The sequence below is a fragment of the Vigna unguiculata genome, chromosome 3, assembly GCF_004118075.2.
Source record: "Vigna unguiculata cultivar IT97K-499-35 chromosome 3, ASM411807v1, whole genome shotgun sequence".
NCBI classification, from domain to species: Eukaryota; Viridiplantae; Streptophyta; class Magnoliopsida; order Fabales; family Fabaceae; genus Vigna; species Vigna unguiculata.
In genome coordinates this window covers 2,348,065-2,362,828 of record NC_040281.1, presented here as the reverse complement: position 1 = coordinate 2,362,828, position 14,764 = coordinate 2,348,065, and the positions used below count along the sequence as shown (strand labels likewise).

At 30.1% G+C, this 14,764-nt stretch overlaps 2 protein-coding genes across 6 annotated transcripts; one reads left to right on the top strand and one right to left on the bottom strand.

Annotated features, from left to right (window-relative positions):
• Window positions 1-1,069: 1,069 nt before the first annotated feature.
• LOC114178878 (ABC transporter I family member 6, chloroplastic) lies at window positions 1,070-5,034 on the bottom strand. Of its 4 annotated transcripts, none has more exons than XR_003603391.1 (6): window positions 4,707-5,034; window positions 4,393-4,614; window positions 3,944-4,243; window positions 2,416-2,539; window positions 1,901-2,051; window positions 1,072-1,396 (listed from the first exon to the last, which is right to left on the bottom strand). XR_003603391.1 is itself a non-coding variant. In XM_028065013.1 (5 exons), the coding sequence occupies exons 1-4, from the start codon at window positions 4,971-4,973 to the stop codon at window positions 2,450-2,452; spliced, it is 879 nt and encodes a 292-aa protein (XP_027920814.1). In that variant the 5' UTR covers window positions 4,974-5,034; the 3' UTR covers window positions 1,070-1,396; window positions 2,416-2,449. The 4 variants fall into 4 exon arrangements, 2 of the variants coding, with proteins under 2 accessions (XP_027920814.1, XP_027920813.1); XR_003603390.1 differs by having other exon boundaries at window positions 2,436-2,539; XM_028065013.1 differs by lacking the exon at window positions 1,901-2,051 and having other exon boundaries at window positions 1,070-1,396.
• A 3,874-nt stretch (window positions 5,035-8,908) lies between these two features.
• LOC114178629 (ethanolamine-phosphate cytidylyltransferase-like) lies at window positions 8,909-12,930 on the top strand. 2 transcript variants are annotated; one of them, XM_028064639.1, is made up of 10 exons: window positions 8,909-9,122; window positions 9,651-10,083; window positions 10,190-10,425; window positions 10,595-10,746; window positions 11,001-11,072; window positions 11,151-11,218; window positions 11,294-11,414; window positions 11,693-11,752; window positions 11,841-11,963; window positions 12,397-12,930. In XM_028064639.1, exons 2-10 carry the CDS (start codon window positions 9,725-9,727, stop codon window positions 12,466-12,468), a joined length of 1,263 nt encoding a protein of 420 aa, XP_027920440.1. In that variant the 5' UTR covers window positions 8,909-9,122; window positions 9,651-9,724; the 3' UTR covers window positions 12,469-12,930. The 2 variants fall into 2 exon arrangements, with proteins under 2 accessions (XP_027920440.1, XP_027920441.1); XM_028064640.1 differs by lacking the exon at window positions 8,909-9,122 and adding an exon at window positions 9,145-9,277.
• Window positions 12,931-14,764: the final 1,834 nt, after the last annotated feature.

Here is a 14,764-nt window from a genome sequence, read left to right as displayed (position 1 = left end):
AATTTTGTCATTGTTTTTCTAGTATCGACCCTCGATATTTAAACTTAAAAATGAAATTAGTATGACATTTTTCTTTTCTCCTACTTTTTAACATCGTATTGGTCACGGCTAAGATTACAACACATACACTGTTTTACTCCTATATAATCGAAATCTTTATTTTCAAAGTATTTCTCCAAAGTTCATGTAATGTCAAGGTTTCCCTAGATTCCTAATCAAAACTACGTTAAAAAAAAAAAAAAAAACATAAAATAATGTATAGATTTTTTTGTCTCCAGAAACCACATTCACGACTAAATTAATTCGTGACTAGAGATTGAGTCCTAATGTGATCTTTTTCTTACAGAAAATTCTTTGTTTTATCATAGTTCTTTTTATTAATAGTTACTCCCTCTTGTATGTTTGATATAACTTGAATTTAAACTACGTCAATACTTTTCTTTTTCAAACTCCTTCACTACTTATGAGTTTTTTTTCAAGTTAATAAAAATTTCTTTAACAGTCATCCTTGTCTTCTTATACATAACACTACCACATAGTTCCTAACTACTCTCCAGCAATTTAAACAGAAAAGGTATAAAGGAACACTTAATTATTATATTAAGACCATTGTTTGATCTGCTGCAATAGATGCTACGCTACACTTTACCCGTGCAGAATTCAATTTCCACTGCGATGCTCTCTTTTATTCCAGCTTTTAAAAAGGGCATGTTGATGAAACTTGTTGATAATTATTCATAAATGTTCTCAAAGCACAAGCACAAGTACAGATAACCATGATTCCAAATGCAAAAGTTTAAGTTCTTTAATATGCCCACCAACAAGAATATGAAAAAAATAAAATTTTAATCTCTTTTGATATAAAATTGAAATTCATTATAAAATTTTAATATATTTTAGTTTCTAAACTTAAAAAATAAATTAATATAATCTTTTTAACTTCCAAACTTAAAAAATAATTAATATAATCCTTTTGCATTAATTTTTTATAGTCAAATACGTTTTTCCACTAATATCGAGAAGTAAAAACATGTTAAATATTATAAATAACCTAAATGGTAGCATGAGATGGGCATCAGATGCGTTTAGCACGTAAACTAAAACTTGGCTAACATTGACGTATATTACAATCCTTGCTGCATTAGCAGCAACATTGGCTGTGTGATCCTAAAGTAGGTATTTAACAATTCAAAAGTGCTCACATCTAAAACAAAAGCGAAAGCATAACTTCAAAACCTCCATTCAATAGTTTCGAAATTTCTATACCAAAGCCTACGGAAATAATGCCCAGAAGAAAATATGTCCCCAAGTCAAGTCAAGAAGCTTCCCCGTTTTGAAAATGGATACAAGAAAGATGAAAGGAGCAATCAAAACATTAGTGCAACTGCATCACCATCTGCAACACAAACACAGCTATTTTAAGAAACTTTATCGAGCATGTCATGTTAAATGAAAGAATTACTTGTACATTTTACTGCTCAAATATTATTATTCTGCGAATTTTACTTACTATGCTTTTTCTACCAATTTTAGTAAATAAAGCATCATTTTGTTGGAAAAATGTAACAGACATAGTAAATTGAATGGTAAAATGTACAATTTTTCTGTACCAAATGACTCTGCACAACCTGATACTAACTAAGTTGTTTGATAAGATCAATCAATGACAAACAGCTACATAGTTTCGTCATTTATCTTACAGTCAATTCAAACATATTTTACCCATATATATCATTGATCATTAAATAATAAATATTAAACAATTTTTTTATAAGTCCTCTTCACGAAACAATATTTAAAAAAGCTTAAAGGGTTTGAAAATTATTATGATCAAACTAATGAAGGGAAATGCTCAGCATTTGGAAGAGACCTTTACAAACTGAACGTGAGTGAATTTTACCTGGTAGTGCACGTGAACTCACATCTGCATTGAAAATATTTTTCTGCTCCTTACAAGAACTGATGACATTTGAGACTAATGTAGATGCATTGAGATTCAACATTTAAAGATTTTCTTATCTTCCAAGATTTTACTACCGAGAAAGTCATATCTGTAAGCAATTACAATTTGAATTTATAAGGTACTCAAAATAAAAGATTATTGCTAAAAGCCTCCCTATTAGGATTAGTCAACTTAACTACTTTTATTGGTCTTGATGAATTATATGTCTGTTTTTCATATATAGGAGGACGTGGTAGTATTCAACTACTTCCAGCAGTGAAACAAAGAAATTTCCCAAACTCAGTACAAATCAGTGACATCTTATTATGTCTCTCACTACAACCGGTAAGAAAGTTTTCTTCATTTCACAATAATATATACTGTCAATTCCCCACTATGTTCTTGCAAGAGATACTCTCCAAATATTTATAAATGAAAATGAACTTAAACTGAAACAGGATCAGGAAATTTACACTGAAGTAAAATAAAATACCGATACATGCTGTATTATGTTGAAGCGGAGACAGTTTCATATCCCTCTGCCTCAATAGTTTCTACCATCGATATGTCACCTGTTCTGGCAATTTTCCCTTTGTCCTGATTTTTTTGAGAAAAAGAAAGAAAAGGTCCATTCATATTATTTCACACAGCATACAGCATAAACATAATGCATATACACATTCAGTTTCTCATACATGGTTGAGAACTGCTTTCTAAGAAGGATAAACAATATTCTATCAGAAGAAGGCAAGTAAATGTCTATTGCAAACTCAAACAAGATACAAATTAAATATTTAATAACATGTTCTTAACTACCAAAATACCAAAGATCACAACTATTTAACAAAATATTTTTCTTAACAGTGTCAAGACTTGTCAATAGCATCTATAACAGCTCATAGCGGCCACATGCATAACCATAGCATTTCACTTTCTGTAGCATTTGTATAGCACAGTTAGGCTGAAGCTGTCCACAATCCTAAGATTGCCCAACAAAATTAACATTAGAGGGTCATCTGTGGAGGTAATTTTAGGTAAAAAAAAGGGATTTCAGCTTAAAGAAATTCCTTTAAAAGTTCATGATTACCATGCTTCACTTATCTCCTCTCTCCTATCTTGTGACTACTTCACAACCTCGGTTTGATCCTCCGGCCACTTTCAGGCAACCAGCGATGAAGCTTATTTGACATCTAGTTCTCACTCTTAGTTCCAGATTTCTCGTGATCAAATCTAGTTTTCATTGTTCACTTATTCTCATCCATCTCTGTTTTTAGTGTTATTGTCACACTACTGAGTTCCTTTTACTGTTTTCTCTAGTTCCCTTAGTTCCATCAGTCCATGTTCTCCGTCTATTGACTCTGTAGTCCAAGTCTCAAGTTCTTTTGCCATCAACCCATGGACCCAAACTAATTATAGCACCAACAACCGTAACCTAAAACAATAGAATAAACTACCACACACACATAGATTCTGATATAACAAGATTCAGTAATGTTCCTACGACCTAGGAAACAAAGCAGTTGTCTTTCAACCGTTGATTAGAAATAGGGTTATAATAGCTCCAACATCTACCCACCCATAGATATGAGTCATGAACAACACCAAAGCACTCTCTTTTTCTCTATCTATTTAGTTGGTCACGGCATCCTTCGTTACTATTTTACGTGTAGGTTTTCTTAAAAGCTAAAACCTATAGCTTGATAACGAACATGTCTAGATACTTTGGTACTTGTCAATAATTGATCATTTATATTTATACAAACTGTATAAATTATTTCAAACTAGTCATTATCCCTGTAAGCTCTGTATTGTAAAGTATTTTCAGTTTCATCTGCTATCCCGGGATTGCTAAATATGACAGTGTCCCAATAAAAAGGAAAAGTAATTTGATAGAACTAGCATCATGACTCCAATAACGAAAAGTGAAAACCCAAGCATAACACGTATTACAACTGCAAAACTTGCAACGACAATGAAGATGAATAGTAAGTCATAAGTTACCATAACATGTACATGTGTAGGATTCAAAAGATCCAGAATCCGTCTATAATGAGTTATCATCATCAAAGAATTTTGTGGGGTGAGAATCCGATTAACGGCACCGGCAACATCCCTAAGCGCATCAACATCCAACCCAGAATCAATCTCATCCAAAATAGCCAAATCCGCCCCCAAAACCGCAAGCTGCAAGATTTCATTGCGTTTGCGTTCACCGCCACTAAACCCTTCATTCACATTCCTATTGAGAAAATCAGGCTTCATATTAACAAGCTGAAGCTTCTCCATCAGGTAAGAAAAACACTGCACCACAAAAACAATCACAAACATAATAATAATATCAGCAACCAACCTCATAACAATATATGAGAAACACAGAGTACTATTTGGATAAGCTTCTTCATAAACACTCAAATTAAATGACTTAATGTTAAAATCAACTTATGCAATACCTCGAGTGGACCAAGCTCGGGTAGACCAAGCTTTTTCCTTCGAGCATTGTAGGCCATGACAAGAAACTCATCATTGGAAACACCAGGAATTTCAACAGGGGATTGGAAACTCATGAAGAGACCCGAAAGAGACCGTTCTTCGGGTTCCATTTCAAGCAAATTCTCCCCTTTGAATACAACACTGCCTCCAGTAACTTCATAATCAGGGTGCCCCACTAGAACCTGCATATTGTTCAATTAGCACCGTCACATTTCAACCATCAAAAAACATTTTTTTTTCAATTGAATGAAAGAGGGCAGGGTAAATGAGCAACCTTGGCGAAAGTGCTTTTGCCAGAGCCATTTTTTCCCATGATGGCGTGGACCTCTCCTTGGTTAACGGTGAGGTTAACGCCGTGGAGAATCTGAACGTTGGACTCGACGATCTTGGCTCTGAGGTCATTGACTTGGAGCAGGGGAGTGGAAGCAGTGACGAGAGAAACGCGGTGGTTGAGGCGGCGGAGGGTGGGGAAAGTGGGTTTGGTGGACGGTGGAAGAGGGAGGAGGGAGCGAGAAGAATGGGTAGGTAGGGATAAAGCCATGGCTGCACTCGAAAGCAGAGAATCAAACTCCACAATCCCTTATACCACACAGTGCTTGTTTTTTCTGCCAACTCATTCCTCCCATTTTTATTTTTCTCATCAAATTCTCTCCAAACATTATTACATTACTATTGGCTTAATAACTTCTTTTTATCTTATTTATTGTTTAATAAGCATAATAGTTTTATCATTATTATTAAATTTTAACTGATGGGCGTGTTAGAAAAAAAAAATGTGTTGAAATACTTGTACTTTACATTTTTGTTAATTTTTTCGAGGTGTGAGTTTCATCTTCCTTCAAACTGTAGTGTAAAAATTAAGACGGTATATTTGTTGATCAAATGTCTTTTAAATATATCTTATTTGACATGACATGACATGAGTGTATCTCCAAAAGTTTAGGACAATTTAACATTATGACGGAGATTAATATATAGAGAGAGAAAAATAAATTATTAAAAACATGTTAACAAGGAAAAGCGAATAAAGAAAAAGTTTAGGACAATTTAACATTAAGACGGAGATTAATATATAGAGAAATGATGGATGAAGAGAAAAATAAATTATTAAATCATGTTAACAAGGAAAAGCTAATAAAGGGGTAAAAAAATTAAATATATTTATTCTTTACGTAACAAATTTATTTTATTTATTAGTTTAATAATACTGTTTTAAATATTTATCTTTATGATAAAAACTTAACAAGTAATATTTATAATAATAATAATAATGTAATTTAACTAATATTGAATATCAAGTAAATATGCATAAATGTTTGTGGTATACTTATATTAAATATTCAATCAATTATATTGTATATATCTTATTAACATCTATGATAAAAAATATATAAATTGTGATGTAAGGACTAAAAAATAATTAATTGTATTGGTCTATTTGATATAAAATTTTAATATTTTAATATTAGAATACAAATTTTATAAAATTGAAAAATTAATTATTAAGTTTCAATTTAAAAAGTCATCATTTATTTAAATTTTTTCCTTCTCTACTTTTTTCTAAGATTTCGCACATCTATATGAAGATTAATTTTCACCATAAAGATCATGGTCTGGAAACAATGTCAAAAATTTATTTTTTGGTTAAGTTAAAAAATATCAAATTAAAAAAAAAAAGACTAAACTTTAAAAAACAGTTACTTTAACGATAAAATTAATAAAACAATTATTTTAATTTAAAAAAACTTCTAATTAAATAATAAAATTGAGAAATAAATATGTACACAAAAAATAAATCTTTTCTATATAGATATAAATATATATTATGTTTATGTATTTATGATACTAATATAAATTATGTAAGGTGGATATGCATAAAAATCAATAAAATATTTGTCACAATTATGTTAAAAATATAATTTATTATATTGTTAATATTTTATTCTCAAATTTATGATTTGATTATATGTCTTTTTTTTCAAATTGTTTAAATAGAAAGTATTTATCATTCATATATTTTTAATTTGTTAATTATGTTTTATTTCATTTTTTTTAAACATCCACTCACAATCTTTTAACTGTTTGAAGACAAACAACTTTTAGAAATTACTGTGTCTCTAAAAGAAAGAAGAATTAAAAGGAAATATAAAGTTATATTTTTGGAGAAGCCACGCATTTACTAAATAATGTCATTAAAAATTCCTTGCCTCTCTTAATGGAAGCCATTAATATGACACTGATCACACTAAAATTGTTAAAGGCAGAGTTCGCTCATCATTAACATGTGTTTAGGTGATATTCATTTTCAGAAATCAAATGATAAATACCAAGTAACAAACGTTTTAGATAAATCATGTTCTTTTAATTCAGAAGTAAACAAAAAAGTTTAAAATAATGCATTTGTTCATTTTATACATTTTTATTGTAACAATAGAATTTGAGAATTGTAAAAAAAAATAATAAATACAGAAACTAAATTTAATTAATTCTTATAACACAAAAAAAAAGTAATATATATTTATATATAAATATGTCTAAATATTAAAAATTTCAAAATTAATATACATGGAAACACGAACACACTAAATATTACAGATCTCAAAATTAATACTTCTGACATGATTTTCACTATAACGGTAAAGTGGTGATTTGAAGGAATACTTCATTTATTGAATGATCATAATGCCATAAGACAAAAGGCACACTTTTTTTTTTTCTTATATGAAAAATCTTTTCTTAAGTGAAAATATGAAAAATATATCTTTTGTATAATTTGCAACATTGATCAAACCAATTTACGATTTAACAAGAAATTAGAGAGTAAAATCAAACCTTCAATCTCTAGTTTAATTCACATAGAACATCAATTATCCAAACTATACATGTTCTAACAATTTTGTAAACAAGAAATATAAATATTCCATAATTAAAATAAACTAATCTAAACCTCCCAAATCATGATGTTATCCTTATATTATATCACTTCACATTACAGTAATTTCATCCTCGTTTTACTTACACTATTTATTACGAAAACAGTAAGAATTGAACTCAAAAACTTAAAAAAAAATATAGAGAATAATATTTTTTTTAAAGTAGTAAATTTGTTTAGTAAGCAACTAAAATGTAATATTTTAATTTATATAATCAACTTAATCTAAAAGTTTAATTTTTAATAGTTTATAATAAATAGAATTTTCACAATTAAATGACAATGTAATTTTTTTTATTTTATCTATAAATCATAGTTATTTACATTATAATATTTTTTAAGAAAAATAAACTAATTTCAGCATAACAAACCTATGCATATTTTTTAAATTAAATAAAATATAAAGATATAAAATAGATGATGTGTATATAGGATATTAGCCTACTACCCATTGGCACTAGAAATCTAAATTTGAATTTGAGTTAATATTAAGAAGAAATAAAAAGATTAATAATATATAAAAAAATTCATAAAATTAATATCTTAAAAAAATATCTTAACTTTTTATATGAATTCTTTTTAAATTTTTACTATTAGATTTTTCTAATATCAAGAAAGGTATAGCAATGTAAATGTCTTATCATTTTTAGTTGAAGGTAATAATATATTACTATTTTATATTAATCTGTACACTATTCATTAATGACAAAATATATATATATATATATATATATATATATATATATATATATAAATATATATAAACCATTTATAACTCAACTTACAATTTTCTCACAAAATAATCGTACATTAATCTTCTCCTTTATTTTCTGTAGATCTAGTGTAGATATTATTATAGTTTTAATTAAATAAACTCACCTTACACTCCTATTAAACTTAAATTTGTACAAGATTTTCATTTAGTTTTAAAATTTATTCAGCTCTCCAAGTTGATGATTTCCATTTAGTTTAAGACAACTTAATCTGAAAAATATATAACTTTGTCTCCGTTACGTGTACTCAACCTGATTATATACATTTTTTTATACAGTTATGTTATAATTGTTCAACTTGATAACAAAAATACATAACTAAGTTTCTGTTATATATATATATATATATATATATATAATAAAATAATCTGTTGTAATAGATTATTTAACACATAAAATTAAATTTTGAAAAATCTAATAATAAAAATATGGAGGCTCTTACACGTGCAGAAATGAGCATTGAAATCGCAAGTCACACGTGTATTAAAATCACCCACATGAACGATTGACTAACTACATCAAAAAATAATTTGAAAAGAACATATATAAAAAAAGCACGGAATTAACACGCAATTAGTATTGCCCCAAAATGTGTCCTATGAGGCGTAGTATTTAGACACAGCCACATATATGAGAGGAGGGGTCCATCCGATGTGGGACTAATATTTCATTTCTAATTACTTTTGATTGATAGAAAATAAAAAGAATTAGATTTCTAGAAGAATGAAGGAAGAAAAGAGAATAGCATAAGTTGGAGGAGTAAAAGAGTCATTGGCCTATATAATTGACTGCTAAGATTGCGATATTTATATTTCTGCTGTTTCGTCTGTGTTTAGAAAAAGCGAAGCCTATTTTGTTTCAGACAAAGTTTTGTTGCAAACCAAAAAACTACCACGAGCTTTCCTCCATACGAATCAGAGGAGGAGAGAGAGAAAGAGCGAGGAGACACAGACACAAAGGGAACGGAAAAAGCAACGAAAAAAAGGTTCTGATTCGATCTTTTGTTTTTGTTTCTTCCATCTATAATTTTTTCTTTGCTTTCGGCCATTGCATCTCGTCAAACTCGGTTTTTTTCTTCTTACCATCTTCATTTTCGCACTTTGTTGCTCCTCAATTTTCATTTTTTATTCAGGATCTCAGGTGGGTTGTCGTTATTTCTGAGTTTGGACTTTTTTGTTTTTTTTTTTTTTGCATCTGCGTACGCTGCCGAAGATTCGTTCTAACTCTTAAATTTCATTTCGGCAAAGCTGCATTTTTGGTGTTGCTAAGAGCTAGATCAGGGATATGTGAATGCCCCAATTCTTAATTTTCTCGTTTTCCGTATGGATTTTGCATGGAAATGGTTGTTTCGTTAGTTGGGGGTGGCAATTGAACTTTTTTCTTTGCATTTTTGGAGCATTATTTTCCCCATTGAGTTTTACCAGTAATGTTTGTGGGGATTGTGCTTGAGAATTGTACTTGTTCTGAGAATAAAACGGATTTGATTATGTTTTGACACGATGGTTTGTTGCAGGTCTGTGCCTCCTCTTATATGTAATAACTAGTTTCTGAGAAAAAGAAAAAAAGAGAGAAGTAAATAAGAAGGACATGGATTACGAACACAACAGTTGGATTTGGGAAGGGGTAAACTACTACCCTCGCGTGTTTGGGGGTCTAATGGTTACAGCAGCCTTGCTGGGGTTGTCAACAAGCTACTTTGGTGGGATTGGTGTTCCTTATTTGTCACTGCCATGTTCTTGGTCTAATTTGGGGATTTTTCACAAGAAGAAATCTGGAAAGAGGCGCATTCGGGTTTACATGGATGGATGTTTTGATCTGATGCATTATGGCCATGCCAATGCTCTCAGACAAGCAAAGGCTCTAGGAGATGAATTGGTTGTGGGTCTCGTGAGTGATGAGGAGATCGTTGCCAATAAAGGGCCACCCGTTTTGTCTATGTCAGAGAGGTATAAAATTTGATGTTGTATTGTCTTTTCAATTCTAAAGTGATGTATTTGTGCCTCTGCTTTTGTGTTGGTGATTCTGAAAACTGGGTTATGGATTATCTTTCAGGCTTGCCCTTGTGAGTGGATTGAAATGGGTGGATGAGGTCATAACTGATGCTCCTTATGCAATTACTGAGCAATTCTTGGATCGTCTCTTTCATGAATACAAAATTGACTATGTCATACATGGTGATGATCCGTGCCTGCTTCCAGACGGAACAGATGCATATGCTGCAGCAAAGAAAGCTGGTCGTTACAAGCAAATTAAGCGTACTGAAGGAGTTTCCAGTACAGATATCGTAGGTACTAAGCTTCTATTCATATCATATCAGGATACTGTGTGAAGTTGTGGTTCTTTAGATGAAAAATATTACCACAGTTCTCTAATGTTGGGGCTTGATATCAATGTTTTTTTATGCTTCAACGACTTTTGTGAATCATTAAGCTTATAATGTGTTTGATTCTTATGCAGGAAGAATACTGTCTTCTTTAAGAGATGAAAAAAGTGGTGAAGATCATAATGGCAGTGAGGTAAAACCTCAAGAAGAAAACCCATCACAGGCTTCCCACATAGCTCAATTTCTACCAACTTCCCGACGTATTGTCCAGTTTTCAAATGGCAAGGTAATTTTGGTTGCTTGTGTCATGCCTATCTTTCAAAGAACACACATTCGGTTCACAATTTTCTCTGGTGATTTTTTAGTTGAAAATATTCCTGCTGTTTCTTTAAGAGTTACCCTAAACAATACCAATATGTATGCGGATTTACTTAATGCAACAAAAACGACTTAAATTTATGTTACAATTAAAAGTTTCACGTTGGAGGCAATTTGTCCTTTTTGTTTGTGATAATTCATGGTCACTCCATCTTATTGTAGGGTCCTGGCCCAAATGCACGTATTGTATACATTGACGGGGCTTTTGATCTCTTCCACGCAGGCCATGTTGAGGTACAGATAAATATTGAAATCAAAGCGCTCGCCATTTTATTTATTTGTTGTCTTATTTATTTTTCTGAGTTCTTTCAGATACTTAAGAAGGCTAGGGAGCTTGGAGATTTTCTTCTAGTTGGAATCCACTCAGATGAGACCGTGAGGTATATTTACTATTGAATATGAGTATTATCGAGGTGGTGTTAACGACAGATATGAAACTAACAACTTTTCTGCAGTGAGCACAGAGGAAATCACTATCCAATCATGCATCTGCATGAGCGTAGCCTTAGCGTGTTAGCTTCTCGTTATGTTGATGAAGTTATTATTGGTTCACCCTGGGAAATTACAAAGGACATGGTAAGTCTCTGATTCTACATTTTCTGGATTTCGATCAAGTAGTTTTACCAAATTTTTTTTGAATTGTTCTTGATGCATTGACTTGTGGTTTCGTGAAACTTCACCTTTTCTCTTGTAAATACAATTTTGTTTTGCTAATTTGAACCGACTGGATAGTTTCATTGTCATGAGGTCTATTTTTTTTGACACATTCATCGCTGCATATGAAGAGTTGTTGCACATAATTTGAATTCATTGGATATTTTCATTATGATGAGGTTTATTTTGGAATCAAACAGATCACCACTTTCAATATCTCACTAGTTGTGCATGGTACTGTTGCTGAGAAGTCATTAAATGTAAGTGTACCTTTAGTTTTTCAGTTCACTTGGGATACGATATCATTTTCCTATATTCACATATTGCTGAACAAGTTTTAATATGCAGTGTGAGCTAGATCCATATGAGGTCCCTAAGAGCATGGGAATATTCCGTTTACTCGAAAGCCCAAAAGATATTACTACTGCCACTGTAGCCCAAAGGATAATGGCCAATCATGAAGCTTACGTGGTAATTTCTTCAATTCAATTTTTGTTTCTCAAGATTTGACTAACCTTCAAATCTTTTTAGATATAGTTAATCTGTTATTCTAGTGTATTAGGCCAATATTGATTTTATCAAAGGTGCTGTTAATTTTAGAATTCTTCACAAGTGCATAGTTTCACCTCTCAAATAAAAATTCATCAAAAAACTATTCCACATTCCTGAATTGTACTCCAAGTGAAAAAGCCAAGAATCATGCACATACCACTGAAGCATTTGAAATTGAAACGCTTATTTGTGTGTTGAGATCAAACTGTATTGGGTTTATTGGGTTTTGCATCTTATCAGTTCCTGTTTTTGTACTAAAGAAGTTCATCCATTGGAGCTTTTTCCCCTTTTGCTTTTCCTTTCAAAACTATGATAAATGTTTCACCCTGGTTTGTTTTCTTGTCTAATGCAGAAACGCAATGCTAAGAAAAGTAGGAGTGAGCAAAGATACTATGAAGAGAAACAACATGTCTCCGGAGACTAGAGTGTATAGAAATGATCTTGCACATTAATTTGGTACTGCTCTTTAAGCTTGGCCCTGTCACAAAAATGCTACATGCAGCATGAATATATCCATACACACTTTGTGAAGGACAAATAGTGCAGGGTTTGTATGACGTAGGAATGGCCATAACTCAGGAATACCGATGTACTTTAAGGCCCTGCCATTCTGTTTTGAATTTTTTTTCCATCTCAAAGGCATCCATGTGGTTTGTTCACCAGTTTTATGCCATTTGGTTTTTCTGTGGTTGGTGTTTTTAGTGTACCCCAGTTCCAGATTCCTTACTCTCATAGTATATTATGACTGTCAGAAGCTATACCTATCACTGTCTTTCCTTTATTTATTTCTACTCTGCACAATTATTTGATTTGGTTGTGGAAAACCTGTTATATTATTTTTTATGGATGACAGCCAATAAAAGAAAAATGACAGCAGTTTTTTTTTCTCTTGTTTTTACATCTGCACCGTTCTTAGGGGCTTAAGTATGGGTATTTAGCCAAGTCTATATCAGAAAACCTGTTGATATTATGTAAAATGTTTAAGGTTACAGTAATTAAGGGAACTGATAAATGCTCCTAAAATTTAGAGAAACATCTGAGTAAAATGGCATTTATTATAAAATGGAATGAGTATTGGTCAATTTTATTTTATGAATTAGATAAGTAATTCCAATTGTGGCGGTTGTTATTAATTTAGTGAAGACTATTACAATAATTTTTTTGTGTGCAAACTACAATTAATATAATTGAACAAGTCGATTTAATCTTTAAGGTTGCTATTTATTGTTAGTTTGATCCATAATTTAATAGTCATCACAGTTAACTGGATATTTAGCATAAAAATTAAATTGAGTAATATATATATATATATATATATATATATATATGAACTCATTAACCTGCTTTTCGGTGATATCTCTAATTAAAACTCTCCAGAAAAAATAATAATGACAATAATGATGACAGCGGTGGCCAAACGATGATAAATAGAGAATTATAGTGACAAAAACAATAACAACCACAACTAATTCTAATGGTAGTAAACATTTAACACTAGGAAACATAGGACAAAACGAGAAAGAACAAGTTTAAATGTGAAGCCTTTGAATTGTAAATGAATAGTAGACTAATTAGTAGGATAATTAGTCTTTATAATCTATCAATAAAGATATATATAATAAAATAACAATTCAATAAAATAAAGATAAGATTATTTAATATTGCTGAATAACACAATAGTACAAAAGATCGATCAATAAAAAGTTATAATGGTGATAATAATAACCACGATGATGATACAATAACAATAAACTTTTAATAATAATAACATAAATAAATGATTAAAAAACAATAAGAAGTAGTTATTACCCTATTGTGGATAATTAAAATTATAAAACTGGTGATAATGCTAACAATTATGAATTATATATATATATATATATATATATATATATATATATATATATATATGTGTGTGTAAACAATGGTTATAATTTATTTTGTTAAATATTATTAATTTTTTAACTTCAATGAAAATTAAAATTAATCATTATTTAAAATTTTAAATCAATTTAACATTCATTCAATTTAATTCTCATTAATACATAAAATTTAATTTTTTAACCAATTATTTAAGTTTCAAATATACTTTTTAACTAACATAAAAACAAAAACATATCAAAATAATATAATCAACTCAAATATTATTATAATACAATCAACTAACATATTTAAAACAATCAAATCAATTTCAAACAATTTGGTTAAAAATCATATTTAATCTTAATTTCTTTCATAGCAATGATAATCATGTAGTGTGAAATAGCTCTAGCAATAAACGATACAAAATTACTATATGAAGCCACCTCAAGTTCCTATTACACATGGTTCTAGTGCCTTAAAAGCTAACCCTTCTTTAAAATAAACATAATGACGTTGGTAAGAAGTATCTTTCTATAAATGAGATCATTTATAATTATTCTAATTTTTATAATAACAAAAATAGAAGCAATTAGATATAAATTGTCAAAACAATAGTTAAGATATTATAAATTTAAGAGATAAAGCTAAAATAATTAAAATAGCTATTTTTAATCACATTCTAATTTCAGAAATTTAAATCTCAAAATTACAGTTTCAATTATTTAAATCTTACCGAATTTCGTGATTAAAACCGCAAGACTCAGTTTCGATTTAAAATCTCAACGGGTATCATTATGTCTGGATATAATGACTTGTTGATTGGCAGTCGTCGTTATTTCATCATCGATCTCGTGGTT

What these genes read in the sequence shown, in the direction of transcription:
- LOC114178878 (XM_028065013.1), bottom strand. Translation starts at nt 4,973, where the DNA reads ATGGCTTTATCCCTACCTACCCATTCTTCTCGCTCCCTCCTCCCTCTT. An exon ending in GCAAAAGCACTTTCGCCAAG is followed by an intron (nt 4,615 to 4,706) that starts GTTGCTCATTTA and finishes AACAATATGCAG; the next exon opens with GTTCTAGTGGGGCACCCTGA. An exon ending in CCGAGCTTGGTCCACTCGAG is followed by an intron (nt 4,244 to 4,392) that starts GTATTGCATAAG and finishes TTTGTGGTGCAG; the next exon opens with TGTTTTTCTTACCTGATGGA.
- LOC114178629 (XM_028064639.1), top strand. Translation starts at nt 9,725, where the DNA reads ATGGATTACGAACACAACAGTTGGATTTGGGAAGGGGTAAACTACTAC. An exon ending in GTTTTGTCTATGTCAGAGAG is followed by an intron (nt 10,084 to 10,189) that starts GTATAAAATTTG and finishes ATTATCTTTCAG; the next exon opens with GCTTGCCCTTGTGAGTGGAT. An exon ending in GGGAAATTACAAAGGACATG is followed by an intron (nt 11,415 to 11,692) that starts GTAAGTCTCTGA and finishes GGAATCAAACAG; the next exon opens with ATCACCACTTTCAATATCTC.